Source organism: Desarmillaria tabescens (genome assembly GCF_030435595.1).
Source record: "Desarmillaria tabescens strain CCBAS 213 chromosome Unknown EV420scaffold_5, whole genome shotgun sequence".
Taxonomy (NCBI): domain Eukaryota; kingdom Fungi; phylum Basidiomycota; class Agaricomycetes; order Agaricales; family Physalacriaceae; genus Desarmillaria; species Desarmillaria tabescens.
The window spans coordinates 1,443,400-1,470,817 of NW_026848304.1; the positions used below are offsets into that span (position 1 = coordinate 1,443,400).

The window sequence follows — 27,418 nt, forward strand, 5'->3', positions numbered from 1 at the left end:
CGTGAAGATTCCGTGTGTATCACTGTAAGCATGGCCCCATGCCCGTAACAGGGTTAACAACGGGACACAGACGTTATATTAGGTAGGTCAGACTGGAGCCATGCTGATTGTGTACATCCGGGGCGCTACATAGCAGCCTTGATTGAGCCGCTTGGCGGAGATGCCCCTGAAACGTTAGTGCGCCGCTATCAGAACCTATTGCAAGATCCAGCACGGTCGAAGCGGTGGAACCAGGACACGTTATGCCGTTTACATCAGAACTTGCGCCATTTCTTTCGGTAAGAATATGGATTCGCCGGGGTCAGGAAAAGGAACAAGCGCCGGATGCGGCCAATACCCAGTACCGGTACAGATTTTGGTAGAGAAAAGTAAAGAAGTATCATTTGACCGTTTGAAGCTTCTCGGAGGAAATGAGAGAATTTGGTGAGCAAGAACAATTACAGAGGTGCGTCCGAACTATCACGGAATGGAATGATGAGAAACCGACTCGGATAAAGGCTTCCACCATTCGGGGTTTGAATATTTTAATCTCCGAAATATTAGCGAGAGGAGCGTGTGAGGCTGTACCCTCTTGTCCAACGTCTCCCCATCTCACGTCCTACATCACTCCCATTTTACGCTCAGTGATTCCGGTTTTTATTCTCTCTTTCTATCTGGTAAGTCGTCTTGCCGTATTTGCTGCTCTGTTCTCGTCTAGTTCCCCCGGCAACAAGCCGTCGAACCACCTTTGTCGGCCTCGTGGTCACCTCACCTCTTCCTCGCCCAATGAGGCAGGCATTACACTTACACAGGTTGTATCGGCAGTATAAAGGGGCCAAGTGGCGTGGCTAATCGACCATCTATTCGTCTTTCATCCGCCGCTTTTACAGCTAGTGGCAATTCGTCATCCTTCCTCCATCCGCCTCCTTTCTCTCCTCTTTTAACAACCTTGACTCATTCTCTCTCTCTTAGTGATTCTTTCCACTACAGTTTACGATGGCAGATTCAGGATCTCATAGACTTGACCTTCGGGTCGGCGGGAAGTACAGGCTAGGCAAAAAGATCGGTTCCGGCTCATTTGGTGCGTTGCACCCTGCGTCCGCCTTTTTGTCTGTCTTTCTGACGTTTTTGCTATAGGGGACATTTATCTTGGGATCAACATTATCTCAGGAGAGGAGGTCGCCATCAAGCTTGAGTCAGTCAAGGCCAAGCATCCGCAGCTCGAATACGAATCCAAGGTGTATAAGACCCTTGCGGGCGGTGTCGGTGTGCCATTCGTTAGATGGTTCGGCACTGAATGCGACTATAACGCCATGGTTCTCGATCTTCTGGGCCCTTCCCTGGAAGATCTTTTCAATTTCTGCAACCGCAAGTTCAGCCTGAAGACCGTCCTGCTACTCGCTGATCAACTGGTACGTCCTGGTCTTTACTCCATGATGATGTCGTTGATATGCCCTTTCAGATATCGCGCATTGAATACATTCACTCGCGTAACTTCATTCACCGTGACATCAAGCCCGACAACTTCCTCATGGGAATTGGTAAGCGAGGAAATCAGGTGAACGTCATCGATTTCGGTCTAGCCAAGAAGTTCAGAGATCCCAAAACTCATCTGCATATTCCCTACCGCGAAAACAAGAACTTGACGGGCACTGCCCGCTACACGTCGATCAACACCCACTTGGGAGTAGAGCAGGCTCGTCGGGACGACCTGGAATCGCTCGCCTATGTCCTCATGTACTTCCTTCGTGGCGCCCTCCCTTGGCAGGGTTTGAAGGCGGCCACCAAGAAGCAGAAGTATGACCGCATTATGGAGAAGAAGATGACCACGCCTACCGATTTGCTGTGCCGCGGATTCCCTAATGAATTCGGTATCTTCCTGAACTACACCCGCGCCCTTCGTTTTGATGACAAGCCCGATTACTCTTACCTTCGCAAGCTATTCCGTGACCTCTTCGTCCGTGAAGGCTATCAGTATGATTACGTCTTCGATTGGAGCGTCCAGAGGGGAGCTCAGGATGACAATTCGGCTGGGACGTCCAAGGCTGGTGCTGGACGAAGGAAGGTTGTTCAGGAAGAAGATGAACACCGTGCGAGCGACAGAATGTAAGTAACGATGTCATGCGGCGACGATCGACTGAATCTTAGACTTGGTTCCAGGCTACGCTCCCACACCCGTCAGGCCCAGCAGTCTGGTGCTCCTGGAGCTGTTGGGCAACAGCGCCGCGGACGTGACGCCGAACTTTGGTAAACGAGCTCCCCGTTGTCCTTTGGTGCTCTGGATCCCGGTGAGCTGAGCAGATTAGGGGCGGAGGGCAGGTGTATCAGTGTTTTGCTCAGGTGTCATATGGTCTGGTTTGGGGTTTCGGGTCGTCGTTGAGTTAACTCATCGGCGCTCGTGGTTGAGGTTGCTTCGAGGAGCGTAGGCAGGCGGACATTATTATCGGTCGGGGCACGTCCGGTTACGCAAGTCACCGAACATGTGGCTTCCATTCATCCATCCATCCATCCGTCGCCATCGTCATTGTTCGTGTTCCGCACAAGCTATGGCGGGTTCAATCAAGACATGCGGCCATTATTCAATACTACCTCAACCATTCAAACAAGCGTGCAAGGTGCTTTCCCATTACTTCCAACACGGACGCTGTTTTCTTTTCAGGCCGGTCGGGCTGTCGCTTCTATAGCGAAAGACCTAGCTGGCTGCTTTTTTCCCTTTTTATTCTGTACATACAGTCGCCTCCCCCATCGCCACTTTGCGCCCGTACTGGATTTTACGTCTCATACAAACAAACCATCATGTGCTATCACCACCATTCCCGTATCCATTGATATGATACGTACACATTCTTTTCACCCCGCTTTTCTTCTTTGGTTGTTGTGTTTTTTTTTAGTTTCGGCATCCCTGACATTTGTTGTCCTCTTATCCCCACCTCTCCGGTTCTGCACAGGATCACCGGGAGGGCGAGCGGAGAGAGAGGGCGCCGCGTCTGTGTTGATGGGAAGTCATGAGCAAAGAATCATCCATTAGTCGCAGCGACGGGCGAAAATGGATAGCATCTTCGCCGTAGTGGCCGTTACATTTACTCCCATTCATCCTGGCGCAAAGGTTGTGTCGATTATATATTGGACGAGTGTCCCTCTGCTGATACATAGAGATATATACTTAACGAATGCATTCATGTCCTTGTATTAGTATTGGGTGATCAGTTGTTTCGTCAGGTATCAATGACGATGTTTAATTGGGTTTAAAGTTAGGTTTACACGAGTCTAATTGGTAAGAGATTCTCGTACCTCGGTCTTTCTTTCTCTCACGTCTGCCACGCAGACGTCGTATTTCCGCCTCATGGCGCGTACCGCTCTCCAGCGCGTAGTGCTAGCCTCTCCGCTGAGATGGCTTCACCTTTTCTCCTGTCATGTGAGTCGTGGCAATTTACTCAGCGTCGGGAGACTGAATGTGTCTCAGTCTGAGTGCGTCACTTCATATAACAAGTCGGCGGGATGACGAGTTCCCTCAACACTCTCACCATCTCGCCAGGTACGACTCAGTCTTTTGCCGATACCAGAACGCTGAGCGTTCTCACCATCTTGCCAGATTCCGAACAAAGTTTCGTGTTTGTTTTTAGCCTACCCTCCCTGTACATTAGTGTTAGTTCGTCCCACCCAGCGCTCAAACACGAAAGCGCAACGGGTTGTATACTATTCGCCCTGTTGGGCGGTTATGCGTACTTCGGTTAGACTTGGCGAGCACCTCGGCCGACCAATTAGAGATAATTCCTCAGGGCATAAAACTACATATAAGAGTAATACTACAACACAGTCAACATAATCTGATATACAACGCCTACGTAGACGACTCCGTCTTTGTGTCGGGTACAGGTACTCCCTCGTTCCCCAAGGCCAAAAAAGCATCCAAATTCACCCCCGGGTCTTGATCATAGCGAAAAAGCCATAATCCAGGTTCTCCATACTGAACTGACCTTCGGGTATACCACTTGACGTCGCCATTTCATTACCAGTCTCAAGCTGCGATCCGGTAAGACTTGCCAGAAACGCACCCGGTGAGGGCGCGGTTGGACCGGCACTATCAACTTGTGGTATCCCCAAGCTGCTTGATTGCCCACTCTCCGGTTTTGAGCTAAGAGAAGAGAAAAATTCCTCTTCAGTAGCACCTCCGTTTGTAGCGAACGAGTTCAAGAAATGCTGTTCTTCCTGTTTGACACTCTCAGCCGCGACCTCAGGGTTCGCGACTGCAGGTGAAAAAAGGCTGTCAACTGCATCATTTGAGCTGTTGTCACCAAATAGATCGCTCATGTCGACCTCCATATCGCCTAGGTCGAGTTCAATTGGCTTATCTGCCGAACTGCCAACGGAACTATCCATGTTCATGTTCACATTGCGTTCTGGAGTTTCTATGGTCAAGTCGATGGTGTTATTTGCAGACTCATGGTTGGGAGGTGGAGGCGGAATGTCAGAGGTGAATGCAGCCATCAGCTCGACGGGATAGTCATGCGGGCGTGCGGACTTGGGTGCGAGGGTAACAGGAGAATGAAGGCCATTGGAGAGGAAAGCTGCCTCTTCTGCAGACATGCGAAGAGATGAGGAGGATAGGTCGAGTTTAAGTGGGAATGCAGGCCGTTGTAGCGATGAGATAGATATGGCTGATGGTCGGCGTCCTTGCATCATGGCCGACGTCGGTTGCGAGCTTGATGGCATGGCAGAGGGCAATGTAGAATTGGCGTCAGGTGGTGGTATCGGAAGAGTTAGTCGATTAGATGAAGTCGGCTCCTCTAAATGGGCTTGACTGGCTAAAGCTGCCTCCTCGGCTTCCTTTATACGCTGTTCCTCACGTCGGAGATCTCGTTCAAGGACAGCAATTGCTCGAAGCTAATGGAGCAGTCTTAGTTTGTTGCGCCAATAGTAACAAGCCGAAGGGACTTTCCAAGTGAGATTCCATAGCATCGCAGAGCTGATCGTAATTCTCGATTTCCCGGCCTAACGACGCGGATAGAGAACGCGGCGGATAAGGCGTGTACTTCCGAATTCCACTAAGTAGACGTGTCAATCGAGCTTAAAAGAAGAGAGCACGGCGACTTACAGCTTGCGGGTATCAGCATAAAAAGCATATAATTGTCCCGTCTTTACCATAGCATTCTGTTTATTAACCTTAACTGAAGGAATGAGAACAATCAGGCGAATTGAGCTTACCCTGAAGCAACTCTTCAGCCCGTCCATCTCTTGCTCTAGTATACGCTTGGGACCGACTGGATCTGGAGGAGGCGGCATTGCCTTGAGGTCCTTGTCGATATGCGGAAGCAAAGGACCATCTCTGGACGATGTCGACGCCTTACGGCCTCCACGAGGTTTCGGGGCCATCCTAATTTATGATAGAGAGGGAGGTAAGGGCGCAGGCAAACAGAGACATACCAAACCCCGACACGTCCACTTTTTGGATACCGCCAGGTTCATCATACTGCGACCGACATGGGTTCCTTCTACCTCTCCATCCAGACGAAAAAGGAGGATGAAAGCGGGCTCAGCTCGTACTACAACAACAAAACTACCATTATCCAGGAGGCTCGCGTATTCAATGAATCTCCCATAAGCCCAAGAAAGTGCCGAGCACTGCTAACGCGGATAGTCTACCTCCTCTATGTCGGCGAGACGTTTGGAACGCAGGAGGCGACAACCCTGTTCTTTGGGACCACAAAGCTCTTCCAGCACAAAGATGTAAGCGGCGACTTGTTGCGCAGAACTCGGATATTCCCTGATTGTAATGACAGAGTGCACTGAGGCAAGCTGTCTATCTTGCTATCAAGGAGCTCGCGACGACTGCCGAGGATGTTATCATGGTCACCAGCAGTATTATGAAGGATATGCAGCCCAACTCAGAGGTTATTTACCGACCAAACGCTATTCGTGCACTCTGCCGCATCATAGATGTATGTCCTGTCTTGATTCGTGTGTATGCACGTCTCATTTCTTCTTCCCATAGCCTTCAATGGCTCAAGGAGTCGAGCGTTTCTTCAAAGCTGCCATCGTTGACCGAAACCCCTCAATATCCTCAGCTGCTCTCGTATCTTCGTATCACCTCTTTCCTCTCGCGAAGGACGTCGTTAAGCGCTGGGTTAATGAAGCCCAGGAGGCCGTCAATGCAAAGGCGTCTTCTTCTTTCTTCGGTGGCTCTTCTGGTGGCTATCTTGGTTTTGCAAATTCCTCTTCGCAGAACAGCGGACAACAAACCATTCATTCGACCAGCTATATTGCACAGTACCACGCGTTGGGCTTGCTGTATCTTATGCGACAGCAGGACCGTATGGCTATAACGAAAATGATACAGCAACTTGGGGGTGGAAAATCCGGAGCTGGTACAACATTGAAGAATCCTATGGCACTTTGTATGCTCATTCGTTATGCCGCGAAAGTCATGGAGGAAGATCCCAAGTGAGTTTTCCTTCATATATCTTTCTTGAATTTCTGTAAATGCGTCTTCAGTGTCCAGAAACAGATGCTCGATTTGATGGAGGGCTGGTTGCGTCATAAGAGTGACATGGTCAACTTCGAAGCTGCGAGGGCAATTTGTGAGACGCGAAATGTAATTCCAGCGCAACTTACAAAATCCATTACCGGTAAGAATTCATTGGATACATGACATATATCCAACTGTGACGTGTTTTCAAAGTCTTGCAGCTCTTTTTGTCTTCTCCCAAAGCGGTATTGAAGTTCGCTGCTACCCGAACTCTCGCCACACTAGCTTTGACGCACCCAGCAAGTGTTGGTGCCTGCAATGTCGACCTCGAAAGCCTCATCACAGACTCTAACAGGAGTGTCGCGACATATGCTATCACGACCTTACTTAAGGTAGGTTTTGACTATGCTTGAAGGACAGCTAACAAAAACGGTACTCAGACCGGCAACGAAGCCTCCGTCGATCGCCTTATCAAACAAATTACTGGTTTCATGTCCGAGATCAGTGATGAGTTCAAAGTAATCATCGTCGACGCTATCCGCTCTCTATGCGCCAAGTTCCCTACAAAGCACGCTTCCATGCTCGCCTTCCTTTCCGGTGTCCTACGGGATGAAGGTGGTTATGACTTCAAACGAGCTGTTGTTGAAGCTATTTTCGACATGATCAACCGCGTCTCCGAATGCAAGGAGCAAGCTCTGTCACATCTTTGTGAATTTATCGAAGACTGTGAATTCACAAAACTCTCCGTCCGCATTCTTCATCTCTTGGGTCTTGAGGGTCCAAAATCACCTCAACCTGCCAAATTTATCCGGTTTATCTATAATCGGGTTGTCCTGGAGAATGCTACTGTTCGAGCCGCCGCTGTCTCCAGTTTGGCGAAATTTGGTGTGAATTCATCTGATGCTGGCTTTCAACGTAGCATTGGCGTCCTTCTTAACCGGTAGTGTGCCCCTTTCCCCTATGATTTTTGTTCTAACTTCGTTGTCTTCAAGCTGTCTGGATGATGTTGACGATGAAGTTCGTGATCGTGCGGCACTCTATCTGAGGGTGTTCAAGGAGAAGTCCTTGGCACAGTCTTACGTTCAGGAAGGTTTGTTATTCTCGATGTTCAACCTGATACCAATCCTATATCTCATTTCACCTAAACAGAATCTGTCTTTTCTTTGGCAGCCTTGGAAACGAAGCTGGTGGCATATATCAAGGATCCTGAAGCTGCGGCACAGCCACTTGACGTGTCGTCAGTTCCTCGGATCAGCCGTGCACAAGCTGCTCAAGAAGCTGCTCGTATGGGTTTTCATTTTATGATGACAGCATCCATCTGATCCTTCCGAATAGGCCCTAGTACTTTGGACATTATCGGTGTTCCCACTACCCACAGACCTTCTGACACGCCACCTCCTCCCACAGCAGCAGAACAGCAATCCGCTTATCTTGAACAGCTATCAGAAGTTCCCGAATTCGCGTCCTATGGACCTGTGTTCAACAGTACTTCGAAACCTGCACAACTTACGGAAAGCGAAACCGAGTATCAGGTCACCTGCGTCAAGCACATCTTCAAGGAACATGTTGTATTCCAGGCGAGTTGCAATGAGGCTGTATGCATATACAACTAACGTAGCTTCTTTAGTTCAACGTTTCAAACACCCTCCCCGATACCGTTTTGGATCAAGTTTCGGTCATAATGCAACCTCAGTCCGATGATACAGGACTAACGGAAGACTTCATAATTCCCGTACCCAGCTTGAGCGCATCGACATCGCCAAGCATAGTCTACGTTTCTTTCACTCGTGAATCCCCCGACGACTACGCGATAGGATCCTTTGCATGCACCCTTAAATTTATCAGCAAAGAAATGGATCCGTCAACTGGGGAGCCTGAGGATGAAGGTTACGAGGATGAATATCAACTGGAAGAAGTAGAACTTAGTGCTGGAGGGGATTACATTATTCCCAGCTACGCGACGTTTGGATCGGAGTGGGATAGGCTTCGGACAGGACCAAGTGTTACCGAGACATTTGCCTTGTCTGCAATGGATAGCATCAAAGGTGAGACCGCGCGTATTTTTGATACCGGTTCCTAACGGTAGCACCTTTAGCCGCTTGCGATTCAATTATCGAGATCCTCAACATGGAGCCGTTGGGCGGCACGGAGGTCCCCCAATCAACATCAGTGCATACGCTCCAGCTGTCTGGGCTGGTCACAGGCGGCGGTGGTAAAGTTTTAGTTCGTTGTCGAATGACTTTCTCCCGAGGTCAGGGTGTAACTCTAGAACTTGGAGTGAGGGCCGAGAAAGAAGAAGCATGCAACTTGGTCCTGTCCGCGGTTAGCGGCTGAAGCAATTCGTATTTAACATCTTTTCTCTTCAGGATCATTTTTGCTGTGAATAAAACTGGATTAGAGGCATGCGATTCGGATCTGTTGTGGACCCGGTTACAGAGCAGTATTGTACACACCAAAATCGGTACTCGGTGTCGGAGTAAGGCAGGTTGCCTTGATTAGAAATGTGTCTCATACATAATCGTAAGATAAAGAATGAATTCTGACCACCAACGACCTTATGTTCTGGTCCAGGGCTGTCACCACCATTAACCGTTGGACGTCGCGCAATGCCCTCTAACTATACCTTGAATAGCCCGTCTTTGCCGTCCGCAAAGGTCATTCATGTGGACACCAGAGGCGCAGTCATCCTGTCGGAAGAGTCGCCCGAGGTGAGAATTTGCTCTTGCCCCGGCGGTGCCCAGCTCACACGACTCGTACAGACGAGGGACAGCCGGGGAATATACCTTCCAAACCACATAGAGCCAGTGTCGCATATCGCGGTAGACGTGAGTCTCTGTTTAAATGGTTTCCCCAACGGAACTCACCGTCTTTCAGATTGGCGGTTCTCTCGCTAAAGTCGTGTACTTTACACGGTCCCCAGAGCCACCTTCGTCGCCTTCTATAGCTGCCACCCATGGGTCCAGTTCGCCCAGCAATATATCAACGCCACGATCCATCTCTCCGTCCAATGACGCCAACCCCTCCTCCTCTTCCCCGTCCGGTTCCTCCCATGTCAAGCTCAGCGGCGCTCTAACACCGCTCGTTCTCGATGCTCAAAACCACGGTCTCAGCGGTCTGTCCAGCTTGGACAGCAATGGTCTTCTCCGCGACTCCATGCTCCGGAGAACTTCCCAGCACTTCCCAGGCGGGTCCCTCAATTTCGAGCGGTTCGAGACGGACAACATCCACGAATGCGTGGCGTTCATTCAGGAGTTGATAGAGCGCTCAGCCAAGGTGAACGAGGTATCGATAGAGGACATGCGCAAGGGCGTGAAGATCATGGCTACCGGAGGCGGAGCGCACAAGTTCTACGAGCTATTCAAGGATCAGCTGTGCGTCGAGGTGCGACGAGAGGATGAGATGGAGTGTCTTATTGAAGGGCTGAAGTTTATCACCCTCATTCCAGACGAGGTGTACTATTTTTCAGACGAGCTCATCCAGAGCGTGTCCCACTCTGTACCGGTCAAAAATGGCGCCAACGGAGTCTTTGAGCGGCCCAGTCCCAATCCTCCGACATATTCTGTAACATTCGAGTCACATCCAACACCGCAGCTGCCGTGCCTCCTGGTGAACATTGGTTCTGGAGTGTCGATTATCAAGGTGGACGAGGACGGCAAGTTTGAACGTGTCAGCGGTACCAGTCTGGGTGGTGGAACATTGTGGGGACTGCTCAGTCTGCTGACACCAGCGACGACATTCGATGGTATGTTTCTCCGTCAATATGCCCGGGATGATCTGACTTGGGTGATTATAGAGATGCTCAAGTTCTCGGAGAATGGCGATAATTCCTCAGTGGATATGCTGGTCGGCGATATCTACGGACAGGATTATTCCAAACTTGGCTTGAAGTCGACAATGATTGCCAGTTCCTTTGGCAAAGTGTTCAAGAAGGGCGGCGAGAAGGGTAAATTCACCCCCGAGGATATTAGTAAAAGCCTGCTTTACGGTGTTTCGAATAACATTGGACAAATTGCGTAGGTGGCCGTACCTTGCGCACATTTATCTGATAGCTTAAAAAGATTTGCAGGTACATGAATGCCGAAAAGTACAATCTGGAGAGAATTTACTTTGGTGGATGCTTTATTCGAGGTAGGTGGATGTGCTTCTTTGTTACTCCCGCTGATTCCACGCGTAGGGCATGCTGCTACAATAACGACTTTGTCTTATGCGATCCGGTTCTGGAGCAAGGGCACGAAACGTGCCTTATTCCTACGTCACGAAGGATTCTTGTGGGTATTTCAGGGACATTTATGTATCGCGGTTCTGACCCATTTTCAGGGGAGCCATAGGAGCGTGGCTAAAGAACATGACTCCGGAAGATGCCTAAGGAAGGGAAGGGAAAGAAAAGATACCTGTGGAATTTGCATATTTAAACAGTTACCCTACATTATCAGCTGATGGCAATGATAGACCACTAATTACGCCGAAGGCTCGTGTCCGACAAGTTAGCGCTCATGACTGAAACAGCACCAAGTATGCTACCTCGTGTCTGGCATGCAAATCCTGATGGAAAATGTAGCGGCGTTAGCAGATGGATACGCTGTCGACCGGAAAAACGGTGAGTGAGAGGCCGAGGGATGTCCCGGACTTTATCAAATGAGAAATCGAGTCTGAGGAGGGACGATAGAGGCCACCCGTCGGTCAGCAGAAATGACAGAATCTAATTATTGCTGTAAAGTAGCTCGATATGGTAAAAGCATCGTGGGAGCAATCCGAGGCAAGCGAACAAAGTGGGATTATCGTCTGATGCAGCTGCCAGCGAACGCTACATACATTAATATACGACTAGTACCATATCCGCTGAGGATGCTCAAGACGATGCAGAGTGCCAGCCAGCGACGGATGCAAAGAGAAAAAGAGAAAAAAAAAGTTTTGCACGGAAGAGTAATGATGGTGTACTGCATATCATAACTCAATATGGTTTGTCATAACACGGCTCTTTCTTAAACCTTGCTCTTTGTTGCTTTCCACTTCCTGTCCCTTCTGCGATGCCTCCCTCCACTGCCGACCGTCCAAAGAAACCTCGCAACCGCCATTCGCCTGAGCAGCTCGCTGCACTCAACGAGTTGTACGAAAGGGACGAGCATCCTGCCCTCGAAGTTCGCACTTCTTTGGCGGAGCAGCTGGGAATGTCTGTCTTTCTTTCATTTTCTTTCTTCAGCAGTCACCCATCGTCTTTTCAGGGAGACAAAGACTGTCAACTCTTGGTTTCAGAACAAACGGGCCAGCACAAAGAAACGAACCGTTGCCCAGCGCAGCCTTCCCTACGACAGCCCCCGGATAAATCCCCAGCTCCCCTCCAATTCGTCCTCTGCTTCCACTACTCCCCGTCCTTCAGAACTGGGCGACTACCAGGACGACGATTATCTCCTTGGTGCATTCAACTTTCTTTATCACTTTTTCACACATCTGACCCCAAATCACACAGAGCCTCCTCATTTCAATTCAGAGAACGACAGCATGCCCAGGCGTCTCAGACTGCGCCCAACTCCCGACCAGGCCGATGAACTCAAAAGGGTATACAGTGTCAATCCCCATCCTACCACTGAACAGAGACAGATCCTAGCCGAGCGCACTGGCATGTGAGTCCCTTTCATTTTTTGACGATCGTGATGATTTAGCTGATTTCCATTTTAGGCGCTACCAGAGCGTTACCAACTGGTTCCAAAATCAACGCAGTCTTGCTAAAAAACGAAAAGAGGATGACCTAGAGGCGCCTATGCAGGCCGAGTATCCTTCAGAGACCCGGTCCTATTCTGCATTTCCTCCCGCCAACAGGCATCCTTCATTGGCTCTTCCCCCGGCCAACAACCATCCTTCGCTAGCCCTTTCTCGAGGTCGACGTTCCCCCAGTGCACAGTCATCGACACAAGATGATTCTCCTCCCAGTCTAAGGCGCTCCTCTTCAAGGCGGAGTGCGACTCCTTACAGCATGAGCTCCCGTCTTCGGAGGGCCCGCCCCGAACCGCACCAATTGGAGGCCCTCAAAGGCTTGTTTGACAAGAACCCCACCCCAACAATCGAAGAACGCTCCGTTCTTGCTCACGAAATCGGAATGTGAGCCACTCCCCATCTGATCCCCAAGCATTGACAAACCCTTTTTCCCAGGGACCTCGGTAAAGTGACCAACTGGTTCCGAAACTTGCGTCAGACATCTCGGAGACGTGCAAAGAAGAGTGGAAGCGGTGACGACGACGATGACTATGGGTTCCCTTATTCTTCGCAACTGCACTCCGCTTCAGCGTCACGCTATGGGTCTCCTTCGTCCTCATCTGATGATGCGATGGACTATGATGAGGAGCCTCATCCTACTGTCGCTCATTCTGACGACATTGGCAGCGACGAGGAGATCCAGGAAGCCGTTACTCCATCGCCATCACCGTCGCCTCCTCCTCGTACGATGCCGTCACCCTCTCGACAGCCTTTTGCTGTGCCCCTTGATGCTCTGATCAACTACGTCGAACTCGAACGTGCTACCATGAAATTCACTAGCGGTATTAAGGCGGAAGATGCCTTCCTCCTACTCAGCTTCCAGCAACAATATGTGCATTAACATTGTACGTCATCCCTCATCTGCTGCTACCACTATGTTATATTGACCCTGTATGTCCCTTTAGACACTCACTCTGCATTGTTTATCCAATTAAAAACGACTTTTCGTCGGGACCTCGTATGGTGGCTTGCGACACCGTCTCCGTTATTGTATTGTTCTGTCTTAATTCTCGTTAACGTTTTGCATCTCATATGTCATCATCTGTCCCAATAACCCCCTACTCTGTTGCGCTCGTCGTGTGATATTGATATTATTGTCCCCTCCATCCTGTGTTATACTCACCGATATGTAGCCCCGTTACTCTCTATCTCTCGTTCGTGCTAGTCCCTCGATGGTGGTTAGGTGCTGGACGATAAAATGTTATTCTAATATTTGATACCCCCATTTAGTTGGAAATAGTAAAAGTGAATTTTCGTGCCTGGACCGCAGCCCATGTCAGTGACGCTCCTGTTCTGCGCCAGTGACCTTTTGGAGTTTACGGTGTTATGTTGGAACATTTACCTAGTCTTATCAGACCTGGGGCCTTGGATATTTTTGGTGCACATACTTATCTCTTCTCTTCTGGCAAGTCGGCTGATCGCAGCGATGCATCATTGTTTTTTACTCATTAACATTGATCGCGGCCTTGGATCTGGAGTCGGTTAACGTTGCCTTGGTTCATCTGTTTCCCGTCGTTTTCGTCGATACCGGGCCAACGGGGAGAAGGAAATTCCTTCTCGTGTTGAGATCATGCCGGAAATTACTATCAGCTTCCCGGGTCATGCATCATGCATCGTGCATTCATACCGACAGCAGTGTGAACATTTCGTATCTTGGTCGTGTCACACATATGTAGGGCTTTTATAAATAACCTTCGCGGCTTCAAACTTGAAATAATCACACAGTTCGCTTCTCTTTGTTGTCTAACGAGTCATGTCGACTCATGCTGGTAGATGCGCGTGGAACTACGACTTCTGTATATATTTTGTATAATTCAAAAGCTGTTTCTTGAAGAAGTCCAACCTATGGTCACGTCGTTTACTGATCACCTAAATTACAAGACGAGAAAAGGCTGGAACAAGTGGTACAGGTGACAGGCTTCCAAGGACTCCGCTAGCTTGCTAGTATCGACCAATAATGCCTCGTTTATCACAAGGTGGGCCAGTATCGCACGGCAACTAAACAAGTGCCCTTCTAAAGAATGACGATCGGCACTTGCTTGCAACTTCGAATTCTAAAAGTCTTTGCCGAGCCCCCGAGGCTATTGGAAGTGGTGCCTCAGCCCTCGGGGTTTCAACCAATGCAAGAAGTAGCCGAAGCGGGCATGCATGACAGAGAAGGCTCTAGTTGGTAGGTAATAATATCGGAGTCGTCGATGATATATACAGGAGGAACCCAGTAACAGCGCGAAAGGCGGGAGGAATACAAATATGATACAAGTTTCGGGATGAATGAGAAGACGAAGATGATCCAGTGAAGTATTAATTGAAGGTGATGTGGAGTAAAGATGCGTTGCAAAGATGTTCGTGGGGAGCGAGAAGAAAGATAGAACCGTACATGTAAACTGAGAGCATACCAGCCATCACATGATTCTGAATGCACCTGGTCGTGAATAAAAACAAAGAATCGCGAGAATGAATGTCACAAACGCAACGGGAATGGCAAAGAGGGCGCTAAGCGCATCGCTGATGTTTACCATGGTAGGACGAAGGATAGAAGATTGGCGGGTGAAGGCCTGTTTCCGTTGGGAGCAGTGAAACGACCGTGAAACACTGGGAGGGGGGGAGACGCCATCAACGGGATCTTCAAGAACGTTGTGATGATGCAAAGACAGGCCGAGGTCTCTGTCCACCCGATTCAGCGTGACTCCGGTCAACCACCACGATTCGCACTCCGTCTCAGGAACGACGACAACAGTTTTGTCGTGCAATAGTGGAAGAAAGTGTCGGTAATGTGGGTTTCTCATGACAACCTTGCATCCAAAATTCTCCAGCACGACGGACACGGCCTCCCAGATCACGTCTTGTGATTTGTTAGATGATGTCGGGCGACCGCGGAGGAGACGAAGCGATTTCCGAGAGAGATAGTATTCGAGCCAATGAACGCGATCAACGAAACGTTTGGGGTTGATGGTAGTGGTGGGAAGATGGCGAATACGAGGCGTCACGATGTCAGCGCACGAACAGGCTCCCGAAAACTGCTCCCATTCCCATATATCTTTCCCGTACACATCCTGGTTATACGCAATGCAATCTGCACATAGAAGGACGCGCAGCGAGGATTCGTAGCGCTTCAGCGCAGAAGTTGAGCGGTCCATTAGTTCGGTGGTGACCGCGAGAAGGAGGTGAGAACGTATTAGAAGCAGGATTTCGGTGGGCATCGCGAGAAGTGATGAGCAGGACGACGGCAAAGACGACGGGGAGGTGATAATTGAGTCCAGGGTGCGTATCTCGTCTGAAAGATAGGCAAGGGAAGCGTGCATCAAGGTCGACCGGGAGGTGACGACCGATGGCTTGGACATGGTACCGTCGTGGAAAAGAGGGCAAAAAGGCCGAACATTTCCATTCACTACGTGCCGTATTTATTTGAGTCAGCTCGCCTTCGGAAAGAAAAGAAAAGGCTGTACCTAACGATTGCCTTTCTGGGGACACTGACATGACGTGAAGTTTCTGCGGCCTAGGCGACGATTATTGAAAAGAATCTGATTCTTCTGGCAACCGCCGCTGCAGCGTCATTCTTCACCCAGCGACTGCTGGTAGTGCAGCGTCCAGGGGTCAATATTTCCCTCTGGCAGTAGGCATGAACAGCGCCGTCGCAAGACCTGACCAGGGTGTCGCTAGACGTAAAATTTCTTCAAGTTGTCCCCATCACCACACGGATAATTGCGTAGTAAAAGGTAACCTTAAATACGGCTGGGAGAAAGGAAGACCGCAGTACTTGGGTCAGAAGAGAAGACCGTGGCAGGGAGCAGCGGAGAACAGCAGAACTAGAAAACTGCGTCAGAGAAGAGAAATCGCAGTTTGCAATCTCCGAACTGGATCTGCCTCCTCTCTGCACAGCCACGTGTTGAACTTGAACAAGTAAAGCTACATTCGAGAAAGCCGATAAACGCACCACCAAATTATTATGTCCTACTAGTCCAAGCTCTGTTCGACATTGAATGAATTCACGGCACGTCCAGTCCGACGAAATCTCGCACCTACTATTGACTTGCTTAGGAGCTTTGCTCGCCTCCGTCTCGACGCTAACGAAACCAGCAAGTACTTAATCCGTCAGACGATTATTCAATCCGCAGACTACGGCCACTGTCCCACATTGAGAATTCTTCGGACGAATTTCAACAATATATAAACCCACCACCTGGCCTCGCGTTTCCCGTTCGTCCATTGGTTCTGAGGTCACCGCCAGCTCATCTGAACATTCTATGGAACACTCACTCGATAGTACGTGATACGGGCATTATCCTTTCCGGGGCTGGAGTACAATACTTGCAGTGCACGTCTGTTAAGAATATTCTGAACCATGAGTCTAAGAATCCATCTCAGCGCTCAGCTCCAAATTCACTGTACATGATCAGCCTTGAGCGCTAAGCCTACCGTTTGCGTCTTGACTTCCCGGATGTGACTGATATATCTGCTGTTGGCTACTGATCTCTTGGCCTTTCCAAAGACTGCTATCCGCTGATGTGATCCCGTGCTTACTTTACACTCTTTGATCCGATAATATAACATCTATTATCGATGGTATGAACTTGGAACAGCTTCGACTTGTAAAACTGACATCGCTGTGGCTCTAAGTTATGGAGGCTATGCCTGTGTAACGCATGTGTACGTATTCGGATTACATCTCCCGGTCATGCTTCCCGCTGTGCGTTACAATAAGCCTGATGAAACCGAAATAACATCCTTGAACACGTACATAACATCCGATACAACATCCTTCACTGAAGTCCACACATACTCCTGACGGACGGCTAGTTGCCATGGAGGCTAGTCCTTTCATCAGGTCCAGACATTCCCACTCTTGTATATTGTATACACTTACTCGTTGATTTCGTGTTGAATTTGAGACAATTATTTGTGAATCCGAGTGAAGGTCTACCACGAGTGTGAACCTGGTTTCTTTCTGAACGTTCTCCACACACATGAAAGGACTGAAGCTCTATTAAAACGTTTGCAACGGATATTTACCCACTTTGTCGTGCTCATCTCGCCGTCGAACCTTGGTATTCCAATGTTATTCATAGTTGGAAAACAGTCTATACAAATGCGCAGAAACACAGAGTGACAGTCAAACAATTACAGGAACATAGAATTATCCGCTAATGCTGGTTTACCTTCCCGAGTTCGATTAATCAAGATCATCCCATCCACCGGGTACGTGATTTCCACCTCGACTTGAGCTGCTGTTGCGTTGGTCTGGAGGCGCTGATGATGATGATGAGTTACCGCCTGTGGATGAGCGGTCAAAACGCATGGACGACCCAAACAGTGACTGGAAAATTCCAGAGGGATCGCCTCCCGGTGACCGCGATCGAGAAGGAGTCCTGCGGTTGTTGCCGCTGGCCTGACTAGGGCCGGGTTGTGGACTATAGTGCTCAGGTTGTGCGATCAGCTGATGTCTGTATGAAGTAAGCCTCTTGGGTATCTCGGGTGCACATGGTCACTTACCTGCATACGGGACAAGTTCCACTGGATTTTAGCCAAGGTAATATGCATGGTTCATGGAAAGGGTGACTGCAAGGCAGAGTCACAACAACTTGCTCCCCAGGATCTTCAGTCTCGAGGGAGAACTGCTCTTTGCATACAGCGCAGTCTTTACGGAGAGTAGGAGCTTTTTGCGTTAGGTTAGTTTAGCTATGACATCAGAGCCTTGATGTGAACGTACATCCTATTTCTAAAACTTCCCTAGGGAGTTTCTCCATTATTTGGTCAGTGGCAGGAACAGGATGATGCGCGTTGCTTTCCATTAGTTGCGTGATAATTTGATCCAATGCTATGCAAAAATTTCAGAGGATATATATTCCAACTGGCCGACAAGCTTACCTTCTTGATTGAAGACATAGTCACCCATCCGGCCATTTTCTGCACCAAACCCACGCGCAAACATCTCGTTCAAAGACCCCGTTGGACCGCCAAGAAGGGCCATTAGATACTGAGCCATGAGCGAGCCATTGATGCTGGGATCGTGACGATCTACACCAGAATCTCTATGAAACCTACTTTCGTTCGTGTCAGCTCAAGCACATTTTATACAAGTTACGCACTCTGACATGGTTGGTGGTCTGCCTCCCAGTGTATTACCTCCCCCAAACGTGTATGTTCTTATACCATTATCATTTCTTACCGAAAAAGTTACACTCGGAGCCTGACAGATGTTTAAAAATATGATGACATGCAATTTTGCGATGCGACTCACGGAGCTAGTTTCAGAACGGCCACCAAAGGAGCCTCGATGCTCCCTTTCAAAGTTTCTTGAGGGCGAGATGCCGAATAGGTTTTGAAGGGCAGCTGTATCAAGTTGAGGCATCGTGTACAGCAGTCGAGATAACATGAACGGACGAATATAAACATCTGAGTCCAAATCTCCAGTATCCAAAGGATGCCCAAAGTCTCGTGGGTCATCCGATGGATTGTCCATCTACGAAATACATTACATTTGTGCTTGTTCAAATGGGGTATCGGGTGGGTCAATCAATACCTTTTCGACAAATGAGCTATGACATGAAGCACACGCTGGTTCCGGAATCTTGTATCCATCAATAAGAGCAGTTGAAGAGAGCACTCCACCTCTCACCATTAAAGGCCGTGACTCCGCGCCGCACTGTGCGTTGATTACTGAGTCCCAACAACAACTAACACGATGACTGGACGTACTTCGTGGCAGTACCAAAGAGGCTCACGTTGTGACATTATGAGCAGGGATATCGAATTGCAAGGTCGTCCTTGCTGTCGATTGGTAGGAATGAAGGAGTCAGCAGTACTGACGATGGTAGGAGTTCAAGCCGGAATATTGACGCCACGGTCTTGATTAAGTAGTATGTAATGTCACACATGATGTCACGCGTCTGGGTCGGTCTTAATCGGGCCGTTGCTTTTCTTCTTCTTTCCACCATCTTCTATTCAACCAAAGATGGGCTCGGGGTAAGTACACGTATTTATGTTTTTCTTTTCTTGGGATGATTCTCTAGTTCCCTATTATACGAACGCTTTCTTGCGTATGAGATCATACACTGGGTAACTGATCGTTACTCTTTTTTCCTCGTTGCAATGCGGCAAGGTGGCGAGGCTAACCATATCTCCTACAGGTCGACGTTTTTCTGGGAGACGCTGTCGTCAGCAGTCGTTGTATACGCAGTTGCCTATGATGTTGGGTCAAGACTACGTTTTCCCAAAGGCGTTAGGAAAGTATACCGGTGCTTCGTGGCCCCGTTCAAAAATTTTCTGACCTTGGCGGATCTGGTGGATCCCATCGGGGAGCCTGCTATACCATCTGTTCCACTGTCCCGTGCTCTGTCTACTCTTGCGTGTCTTCAAGCTTTTGGCTGGCTGGGCTGTCTTGTATATGCCCTAGTCCTCAACGATCCTTCACTTTCCTCAACGTCTCTCTTAGCCGCGTTTTCTTGGGTAAGCCTTCTCTATTATCGATAGCTGGGGACCTCACCCCGTTTTCAGTGTTATATTTTATGCAGAACTGCTGTCTTGCTCCCTGTTACACCGCCTTATCTTTCGGTCCTCTACGCCTTTCTTCAGGCTTTCACGTCACTCGCAAGGCTCAGCGTGGAAATCACGAAGGCTTATGATGGTAGAGTAGTAGTGCTTAATTCATTCTGCTTGATTACAGCAAGCCTTTTTGTGTATATTGCGGGCACTCTGCCTGTGCAGCGAGTGCGTCCTGCACTGAATATTGCCCAATGCAAAGATGTACGCTTCTTGAATTGGTATTGGGATCCTTTTTAAAAGCGCGACGTCAGATACCATCTATATCGCTGTCCATGCCCGAAGATGATGTGACACTATGGAGTTGGTTCACGTTTTCATTCATTGAACCAATCTTCAGCCTTGCCAATGCTCGGACCCTGAACGAAAGTGATGTATGGAGTTTATCGCCTTATTTCCGGCATAAGAATCTCTTCAATAAATACCTTGAATACAATAAACGGTACAGTCACCGTCAGTGCATCCTGTACCATCATCGATATTCTGATCCTGCAGATATCCTAATCACTCCTTGATCCGATTTTTGGTTGTGTCTAATTCTCTTGACCTGATCCTGGATGTTGTCCTGGAATTGTGGAGTGCTATTGTTGGTAAGTGAAGTTGTCATACCTGTTGACTGATAGAGCCTAAGTTACCTAGGTTTCCTTCCGGCATATGCTCTTCAGGAAATCCTGTCGGCCTTAGCGAAAGACAGTCCGGAGTCAAGGCAAGATGCATATTACTGGGCTACCGTTACTTTTCTAGCGCATCTTTCCTTCGCCCAGCTGGAACCTGTTCCAAGGCTGGCATACTAGAAGGTGCTATGAACGGACTCGTGGACAACTATTCTGTGCTTTGCATTACAAATCACTGAGAAGACAGAACGTTGAAGGTCAAGTGAAGCACGAAGGCTCCGAGAAAGAAGACGGTGCACATCTTGGTAAAATAGTCAATTTAATGCAGTAAGCTTCTAAATTCGATTCGTACGGTCCGAGACCTTAATTTGTTATCAGAGGCGACGCGTATGCTGTGTCTCAAAGATTTTGGGAATTCTCTAGGATAATCACATCGCCAATTCGTTTGGTCATTGCGCTCGTGTTCCTTTACAAGTATGCTCCTTTGTTTGGCAAATAAAATCAGACTCAAACGGAAAGATCAGTGTCATGGGATGGGCAAGCGCTTTCAGGCGTGGTCGTTGTTCTCGTCGCATACGTGTTTAACTATCCGCTCGCTACTTATAACATATCGGTAATAGCCTTGAAGTATTCTTGTCCAGTTCTCCTTATCTAACGATCTTCCCTCAGATCACCAGAGCATCTTGGAAGGCAAAAGACGCCAGGATGGGTATCGTAAACGAGCTTCTGCAGAATATAAGATTCTTGAAGTTCTACGGATGGGGTAGGATACAGTTCTTCTGGGGGACATTATTGCTTATCTTCTGTTGCAGAGTACTATTGGTCATCAAAGACGGAACAGGCGCGCGAAACGGAGCTCAAGTGGCGTGTTAAAGAGAATATTGTGGCCACCTTGATTTCTTTCATTTGGTCTGTCGCTTGCATTTTCACCTCGTCACTGTCCTTACATTGTATGCGGGTAATAGGACATGGATGCCCTCGGCAACTGCGCTGACGACCTTCCTTTGCTATACCTTAATAGCAGGTCAACGTCTGACAGTTTCGAAGGCATTCACTGCCATTGCACTTTTTTCACAGCTTCAGGGGCCCATGACTTCACTACCGGGCCAGATTTTTGCCATACTTCACGGTAAACAGAGCTTATACTTTCCTATTCGCGGACTAATAGACGAGCAGCTTATGTGTCCATGCAGCGCATTGAAAAGTTCTTGGAGGAGGAGGAGGTACCTGAATGGGCATCAACCTTGTCTGGCTCTTCTCCTGAAAACGCCGGACATGTCGGATTCTTGGAAGCTATGTTCGAGTGGGGAGCTGCTCCAAAGATGCCCACATCCTTATCTCAGTTTCAACTGGGACCACTGAATGTGATTTTTCCGGCCGCCAAACTGACGGTAATAAGCGGTCCAACAGGAAGTGGTAAAAGCGCGGTGCTATCTGCTCTGCTAGGAGGTCAGTTCTCATGATACTAATTTGTCACCACCCCGTTATTCATCTGTAGTTTGTTTCAGAGATGCACTGCTTGTCTGGCAAAGTGTTCTTGGACAAGCATTTCCATCAAGTAGCTTACTGCGCCCAGAATCCATGTAGGTTTTACTCTTCATAGACTCAAAACAAACGACGCTATGAACGGTTTCTCAGGGCTAGAACATGCTACTATTCGCGATAATATCGTATTTGGGTCATCTTTTGGCTACAACGAAGAAAGATACAACACTGTTGTGGAGGCCTGTGCATTGGTTAAAGACCTGGATGTCCTCGAGGCTGGTGACATGACTGGTACATCGTGTCACTTTATCATGATGGGTTACCCCTTCACCTTTTCACAGAAATCGGAGAGAAAGGGATAACGCTCAGTGGAGGCCAAAGAGCGAGAATAGCCCTCGCTCGAGCTATGTATTCTGAAGCCAAGGTCTGCATTGTCTTTATGTACGGTCTGCCACTTATAATATTTTCTCGTCTTTAGTTCATTCTCCTTGACGATCCGTAAGTCTTTTCTCATTTATGATCCGGTGAAGCTTAATGACCTCTTCGCAGGCTTGCAGCAGTGGATATGCACACCGCGCAGCATCTCGTACAAAATTGCTTATCCGGAAACCTTGCGATGGGTCGCACGATCATTCTAGTGACACATCATATCGGTCTTTGCCTTCCGATCACTTCCCATATCATAGAGCTATCCCACGGCAAAGTCCTCCATCAGGGATCTGTACAGGAGCTCGAAGATCGAGGTATTCTGCACAAAGTTATCGATATGGAGGACCAGCCATTTACCTCTGATGAGAATTTGGAACCATCTGTGACAACAGCCGTGAACGAAGCGGACGAAATCAATAACGATACTGAGCCGCATAAAATTCAGCACAAGTCCGGAAACGGGAAGCTCATCCAAGCGGAAGCTCGAGCCGAGGGCCGTGTCTCTTTGAGAACATATCTGACATACATCCGAGCAGCAGGCGTTATTTCTTGGATACTAACGTTTTCTCTCATGCTCCTGATTCGCTCCATTAACATCGGCAATCAGGTTTTCGTCTCTGCGTGGGGAGAGGCGTACGAAGAACACACCACCTTAATCGCATTCATAACACACGTAGTAAACTCTAGCGTGAAATATCCTTGGAACGGATTCCCTTCTCCAGATACCAATGTAAAGCCTTGGCTCATGGTCTACTTCTATATTTCGATGGCTGGAGCATTTTCCGTCGTCTCCTACATCTCCCTGGGTTACTATGCGAGCTTGCAAGCCTCCCGTTCTCTCTTCTTATCGCTACTCCGCCGAATCACTCGCGCTCCGTCACGCTTCTTCGATACTACGCCCATAGGCCGGATATTGAATCGATTCACAAGCGATATCAACACTATCGACGGGGCTTTGCAGAATTCCGCGAGGCAATGCCTCTCAGGGATCCTCGATTTTGTGGCATCGTTCTTGGTAGTCCTTGTGGTCGTCCCAACCTTTGCGCCATTTGCGTTGTTTATCGCTTGGTTGTATATTCGCTTAGCACCGTCGTATATTAGGGCGTCGCGTGATCTCAGGAGATTGGAGTCAGTGTCGCTCTCGCCCGCTTTCGCAGGTTTCGATGAACTTCTGAGAGGAATAGTCCACGTCAGAGCGTTTGGGATGGAGCAAAGGTATCAGAATGCATTTTACGCCAAGGTTAGGCAATTATGTATAGCATCCTGAAATTTTATGCTGACCATTTCTGATCGTAGGTTGACAGATTTCAAACCTTTGACCACGTATATGTGGGTAACTTTGAGAAGTCCTGATATTTCATTCTCATTCTTTCTGATAGTGGCTAGTAAATGGGTGGCTCAGATGGAGATACGACTGTATGCACCTGCCATCAACGCCCGTTTAGAAGCTCATTCCCGCTCTAGGTCTCGGATCTGTTGTTGTTTTCGCCACGACCGTCTTCGCGTTACGAATGGGAGTGCGAAGTGGAGCTGCCGCCATTGTCATAGTCCAAGCTGGCATCTTTGCCGAAGCCAGTCGACAGCTCGTCAGGTAAGCCGGCCATGTTCATCGTGAGTTCCGAAGTACTGACCCTCCGTAGAGTTGCGGCACAGCTAGAATTAGACTTTAATAGCGTGGAACGTGTTGTCGAGTACCTCGACCTTCCGCAAGAGGCCCCTGCTATCATAGAGAAGTCGAGACCCCCGGCGTACTGGCCCTCAAACTCTGGAGCACTTGTTGTCGAGGATCTTGTCGTCAAGTACGCGCCAGACCTGCCCGCAGTATTGAAGAGTCTTTCTTTCACTATTAATCCGTCGGAGAAGATTGGCGTGGTATGTCTTTTCCCTGTTTGGTAAGGTCTTCGGGTAGCTAATGACGGTATCAGGTTGGGAGAACAGGGTCTGGTGAGCGGCGCATTTGTATGGGCCGATCTAAGTCTTATAATACATTCAGGAAAGTCTACGTTGGCACTTTCGCTTCTGCGTATGGTCGAGCCGGCCGGTGGGAAAATATTGTACGTTACTTGACTCTGGAAGAGGGTTCTATGATCTGACGCTCTTTTTAGTATAGACGGTATTGATATCTCAACGATTGGTCTTGAGGATCTGAGGACCCGTATTGTAAGCTTAGTTTATATGCAACCCTAATACTCATCCTCAGCCTTCTGCTTAGACCATCGTCAGCCAGGACGTCTCGCTTTTCTCTGGCACATTGCGTAGCAATCTGGATCCTCTAAATCAGAATACTTTCCAGGAATGTATGGAAGTCGTAGAAAGATGTCATATGATGGACGTTTTTCACCACACCACGACCGACTTCCTCGATATGCCCATCAGCCAAGGATCCTTGAGCGGAGGTGAAAGGCAGCTCGTGGCATTGGCTCGGGCGATGTTGAGGCGGACAAATATCATTATTATGGACGAGGCAACGTCTCAGATTGACTCGCATCTAGACGATCAGGTCTGTCCACCTTGCAAGAGCGAGCTTGAAACGCAGAGACTGATAGACACGCTTTTACAGATCCAGCGAACGATCCGCGAAGAGCTTTCTAGCGCTATCGTCATAACTATCGCTCACCGGCTGAAAACAATCATAGACTATGATCGTATCCTTGTTCTAGACCAATGTGAGATTGTTGAATTTGGGAGACCGAAGGAACTGTTGCAGCGGGTCGGGGGTGCGTTTAGAGAGATGTGCAAGAGAAGTCCGGACTGGCATACGTTGGTCAAACTGGTAGAATGATTCAGGCGTTCGTTTTCTAATTGTTTTATAACCCCAAAGATGTACATGAATGGACAATTGTAGGTCCATACAGACGTATTTCAACAAACACGTGATATTTTGAGCATAAGAATCGCGAAATCTGAAGTTGGGGTAAGCCCGTTACTTCCTTTGACAGTCGCGACAACAAGCCCGCCTTGGAGCAAAATCTTCAAAAGGCTTCGATGCTCCTCCAGATATTTCTAACATATTTGCTGGTTCTTCAAGTCATCGCATCCCCGACGGCCAACTATACGATCTCTTCTCGAGATTTCGGTTTCCCTTTTCTCGTTCCAACTGCAGAATCCTCAACTTCTAGGACGCCCGCTGAGACGAATACCGAAGCGCGAGCGAGTACTCTTCCTATCGTTTCTTCCACGTCTACGACAGAAGGCCAGAAGCCATCGACAACAACGGCGTCTACACATACACACGAGAACGGCGACAAGTCATCTTCATCATCCTCATCCTCATCCTCATCGTTATCCCAACCTATCGAACAAATCCAGTCGTCAGCCAGTACAACAAGCACTAGTCACGAGGGCGAGGTCAGCAGCACCGGCCTGCCGCCTACGCATATAGGCACTACCAAAGAATCTAAGCCGCAGTCGGCGGACTCGTCTACTAACGGCGGAAGACAATGGAAGATTGTTGGAATCACCGTTCTCTGTATCACTGTCGCCGTCGCCGCCATCTTTCTGCTTATGTCCTTTGACTCTTGGTGGGGATTTGTACGGTCGGTCTTCACAAGGAGGAAGAAAGGCAGCGACATGGAAGATTTGCAGCCAGACTGGGAAAAGCAGACATGGGAGTACGGTTCTGCGAGACAAGACGGTCCAATATTCCCAGGAGAAAGGGAGAAAGAAGACGGATTAGCATTTGCTGCTCCTACGGTACCGCCTGCAGCCTACTCGCAACCTGAGGACCGCCATCCCCTCGAACCCTTGTTTCGAAGACCGAGCTCGCGACCATTCCCTGACTTCAAAACACCTTCCTATTGAACATCCTGAATCCAACACTCAATTATGTATTCCGTCGCCATGTATCATGTAGCTCACTCTATACAGCATTTATTGTTGAGAAGCGCGCTGAGGTGGAGGAATTCGTGCTTCCAGCCAGTCTGATACTAGAAGACCCACACCGGCAAAGGCGACAAAGCCCAGCGACAGACGAAGACGCGTACTGGCCGGGAGATCTAGAAGGATGTTAGGTGAGTTCACGAGACAGGGCTGGGGCGCACTAAGATATGACTGCAGCAGCGTCCGGCTACCCTGTACTGCTGCTGGCTTGCTCTTCGGCTTTGAGGCCTTTTAGCCATGAACAAGGTAAACAAATATAATCTCAGTTTGTGTTGGTTTGTCGGAAGCTTTACTCGGCCCCATCTTCATCATGTTCACCGGCCTCGTACGCTTCGCTGGCCACCATCCTGCTTTCTTTCTAACCATCATGTAGATCGAACACCTTGGGACAGTTTCCGACATTGTGGTCGATGCTGGCGGATGCACTCTCGTAGTCTCCGACTCTGCACCAATTCTGGTTGACTGCAACATTGGCGACTCCATTGCTGTCAACGGTGCCTGTTTAACAGTTACAGAATTTGACAAGACGGCATCTGGAGGATACTTCAAGGTCTGGCTGGCAAATGAGACATTGGAGCGAACTGATCTAGGTGAATCTGGGCTTGTTTTATTTGGTGCTACCCCGCGGTTGTTGACTTGGTGGGGCACAGGTGAACGCCGTGTCGGTGATCAGCTCAACCTAGAGCGTGCAATGGCGCCTCATGTGAGATTCGGTGGTCATTTTGTACAGGTGCGATCTATACGTGATTTGCTTGGAGTGCTATTTGACACGGCTCTAGGGCCATATCGACACCACAGCGACTGTCATTGACCGCTCAGCTGATGGTGACTCGCTACGTCTCTCTTTTGAGCTCCCCAAGCCCTCGGAATCTCGGCCGTCTTTGCTTCCATACTTGATTCCAAAGGGCTACGTTACCATTGACGGAACTTCGCTGACGTTAACGGACGTAAATGACACCAAGAGGACGTTCAGTGTCATGCTCATCCAGCACACTCAGGAGAAGATTACCCTTAGCAAGAAGAAGATTGGGGCCAAGGTAAATATTGAGGTGGACATGGTTGGGAAATATATCGAGAAGAGTGTCTCTGCCGCTCTCGCTGGGGAGGGAGGGCAGCTACGGCCTCTAATCGAGAAAGTCGTAGCAGACGTGTTGGCAAAGAAGGGTATCAATTAGTAGAAATATGTTGTATGAATATTTATGCAAAGCAAAATATTACAGGCCAAGAGGAGAGTAAATATTGTTGATAGCGGAAATTACCGTTTCCATAATTGTGC

The 27,418-nt window shown here is 48.8% G+C and overlaps 9 protein-coding genes across 9 annotated transcripts; 6 read left to right on the forward strand and 3 right to left on the reverse strand.

Moving 5' to 3' along the window:
* The first annotated feature begins 569 nt into the window (after window positions 1-569).
* On the forward strand, window positions 570-2,388 carry EV420DRAFT_963772 (kinase-like domain-containing protein). The gene is made up of 5 exons (XM_060484173.1): window positions 570-656; window positions 952-1,060; window positions 1,117-1,391; window positions 1,442-2,085; window positions 2,140-2,388. The coding sequence occupies exons 2-5, from the start codon at window positions 976-978 to the stop codon at window positions 2,228-2,230; spliced, it is 1,095 nt and encodes a 364-aa protein (XP_060336566.1). The 5' UTR covers window positions 570-656; window positions 952-975; the 3' UTR covers window positions 2,231-2,388.
* Window positions 2,389-3,675: 1,287 nt separating this feature from the next.
* On the reverse strand, window positions 3,676-5,412 carry EV420DRAFT_1514708 (uncharacterized protein; the record flags this gene model as incomplete). The annotated part of the gene is made up of 6 exons (XM_060471848.1): window positions 5,185-5,412; window positions 5,075-5,130; window positions 4,915-5,024; window positions 3,899-4,856; window positions 3,816-3,862; window positions 3,676-3,767 (listed from the first exon to the last, which is right to left on the reverse strand). Exons 1-6 carry the CDS (start codon window positions 5,350-5,352, stop codon window positions 3,676-3,678), a joined length of 1,431 nt encoding a protein of 476 aa, XP_060336567.1. The 5' UTR covers window positions 5,353-5,412.
* EV420DRAFT_1514709 (adaptin N terminal region-domain-containing protein) lies at window positions 5,413-8,928 on the forward strand. Its single transcript, XM_060471849.1, has 11 exons — window positions 5,413-5,706; window positions 5,760-5,918; window positions 5,972-6,420; window positions 6,472-6,605; window positions 6,659-6,837; window positions 6,886-7,385; window positions 7,438-7,535; window positions 7,595-7,729; window positions 7,781-8,022; window positions 8,073-8,490; window positions 8,541-8,928. Exons 1-11 carry the CDS (start codon window positions 5,461-5,463, stop codon window positions 8,777-8,779), a joined length of 2,799 nt encoding a protein of 932 aa, XP_060336568.1. The 5' UTR covers window positions 5,413-5,460; the 3' UTR covers window positions 8,780-8,928.
* A 52-nt stretch (window positions 8,929-8,980) lies between these two features.
* Window positions 8,981-11,241, forward strand: EV420DRAFT_1514715 (pantothenate kinase). Its single transcript, XM_060471850.1, has 7 exons — window positions 8,981-9,153; window positions 9,205-9,270; window positions 9,320-10,187; window positions 10,239-10,458; window positions 10,512-10,573; window positions 10,620-10,713; window positions 10,763-11,241. Exons 1-7 carry the CDS (start codon window positions 9,052-9,054, stop codon window positions 10,809-10,811), a joined length of 1,461 nt encoding a protein of 486 aa, XP_060336569.1. The 5' UTR covers window positions 8,981-9,051; the 3' UTR covers window positions 10,812-11,241.
* Window positions 11,242-11,472: 231 nt separating this feature from the next.
* On the forward strand, window positions 11,473-13,037 carry EV420DRAFT_1637647 (homeodomain transcription factor; the record flags this gene model as incomplete). Its single annotated transcript, XM_060476735.1, has 5 exons — window positions 11,473-11,615; window positions 11,668-11,858; window positions 11,913-12,066; window positions 12,122-12,541; window positions 12,593-13,037. 5 exons carry the CDS (start codon window positions 11,473-11,475, stop codon window positions 13,035-13,037), a joined length of 1,353 nt encoding a protein of 450 aa, XP_060336570.1.
* Window positions 13,038-14,598: 1,561 nt separating this feature from the next.
* On the reverse strand, window positions 14,599-15,537 carry EV420DRAFT_1637648 (uncharacterized protein; the record flags this gene model as incomplete). The annotated part of the gene is made up of 1 exon (XM_060476736.1): window positions 14,599-15,537. The coding sequence occupies one exon, from the start codon at window positions 15,535-15,537 to the stop codon at window positions 14,599-14,601; it is 939 nt and encodes a 312-aa protein (XP_060336571.1).
* A 1,829-nt stretch (window positions 15,538-17,366) lies between these two features.
* EV420DRAFT_1637649 (uncharacterized protein) lies at window positions 17,367-18,928 on the reverse strand (the record flags this gene model as incomplete). Its single annotated transcript, XM_060476737.1, has 8 exons — window positions 17,367-17,637; window positions 17,687-17,849; window positions 17,904-18,011; window positions 18,062-18,234; window positions 18,283-18,383; window positions 18,435-18,656; window positions 18,717-18,839; window positions 18,893-18,928. 8 exons carry the CDS (start codon window positions 18,926-18,928, stop codon window positions 17,367-17,369), a joined length of 1,197 nt encoding a protein of 398 aa, XP_060336572.1.
* A 144-nt stretch (window positions 18,929-19,072) lies between these two features.
* EV420DRAFT_1618106 (pleiotropic drug resistance ABC transporter) lies at window positions 19,073-25,045 on the forward strand (the record flags this gene model as incomplete). The annotated part of the gene is made up of 26 exons (XM_060475306.1): window positions 19,073-19,163; window positions 19,413-19,642; window positions 19,691-19,939; window positions 19,990-20,177; window positions 20,231-20,325; window positions 20,375-20,435; window positions 20,500-20,676; window positions 20,728-20,823; window positions 20,869-20,962; window positions 21,019-21,112; window positions 21,162-21,258; window positions 21,315-21,478; window positions 21,526-21,798; window positions 21,858-21,932; window positions 21,988-22,125; window positions 22,176-22,258; window positions 22,313-22,332; window positions 22,384-23,503; window positions 23,560-23,592; window positions 23,643-23,679; window positions 23,728-23,854; window positions 23,904-24,135; window positions 24,189-24,304; window positions 24,369-24,423; window positions 24,476-24,763; window positions 24,824-25,045. 26 exons carry the CDS (start codon window positions 19,073-19,075, stop codon window positions 25,043-25,045), a joined length of 4,455 nt encoding a protein of 1,484 aa, XP_060336573.1.
* Window positions 25,046-26,423: 1,378 nt separating this feature from the next.
* On the forward strand, window positions 26,424-27,387 carry EV420DRAFT_1514764 (uncharacterized protein). Its single transcript, XM_060471851.1, has 4 exons — window positions 26,424-26,467; window positions 26,516-26,732; window positions 26,793-26,872; window positions 26,922-27,387. The coding sequence occupies exons 1-4, from the start codon at window positions 26,453-26,455 to the stop codon at window positions 27,315-27,317; spliced, it is 708 nt and encodes a 235-aa protein (XP_060336574.1). The 5' UTR covers window positions 26,424-26,452; the 3' UTR covers window positions 27,318-27,387.
* Window positions 27,388-27,418: the final 31 nt, after the last annotated feature.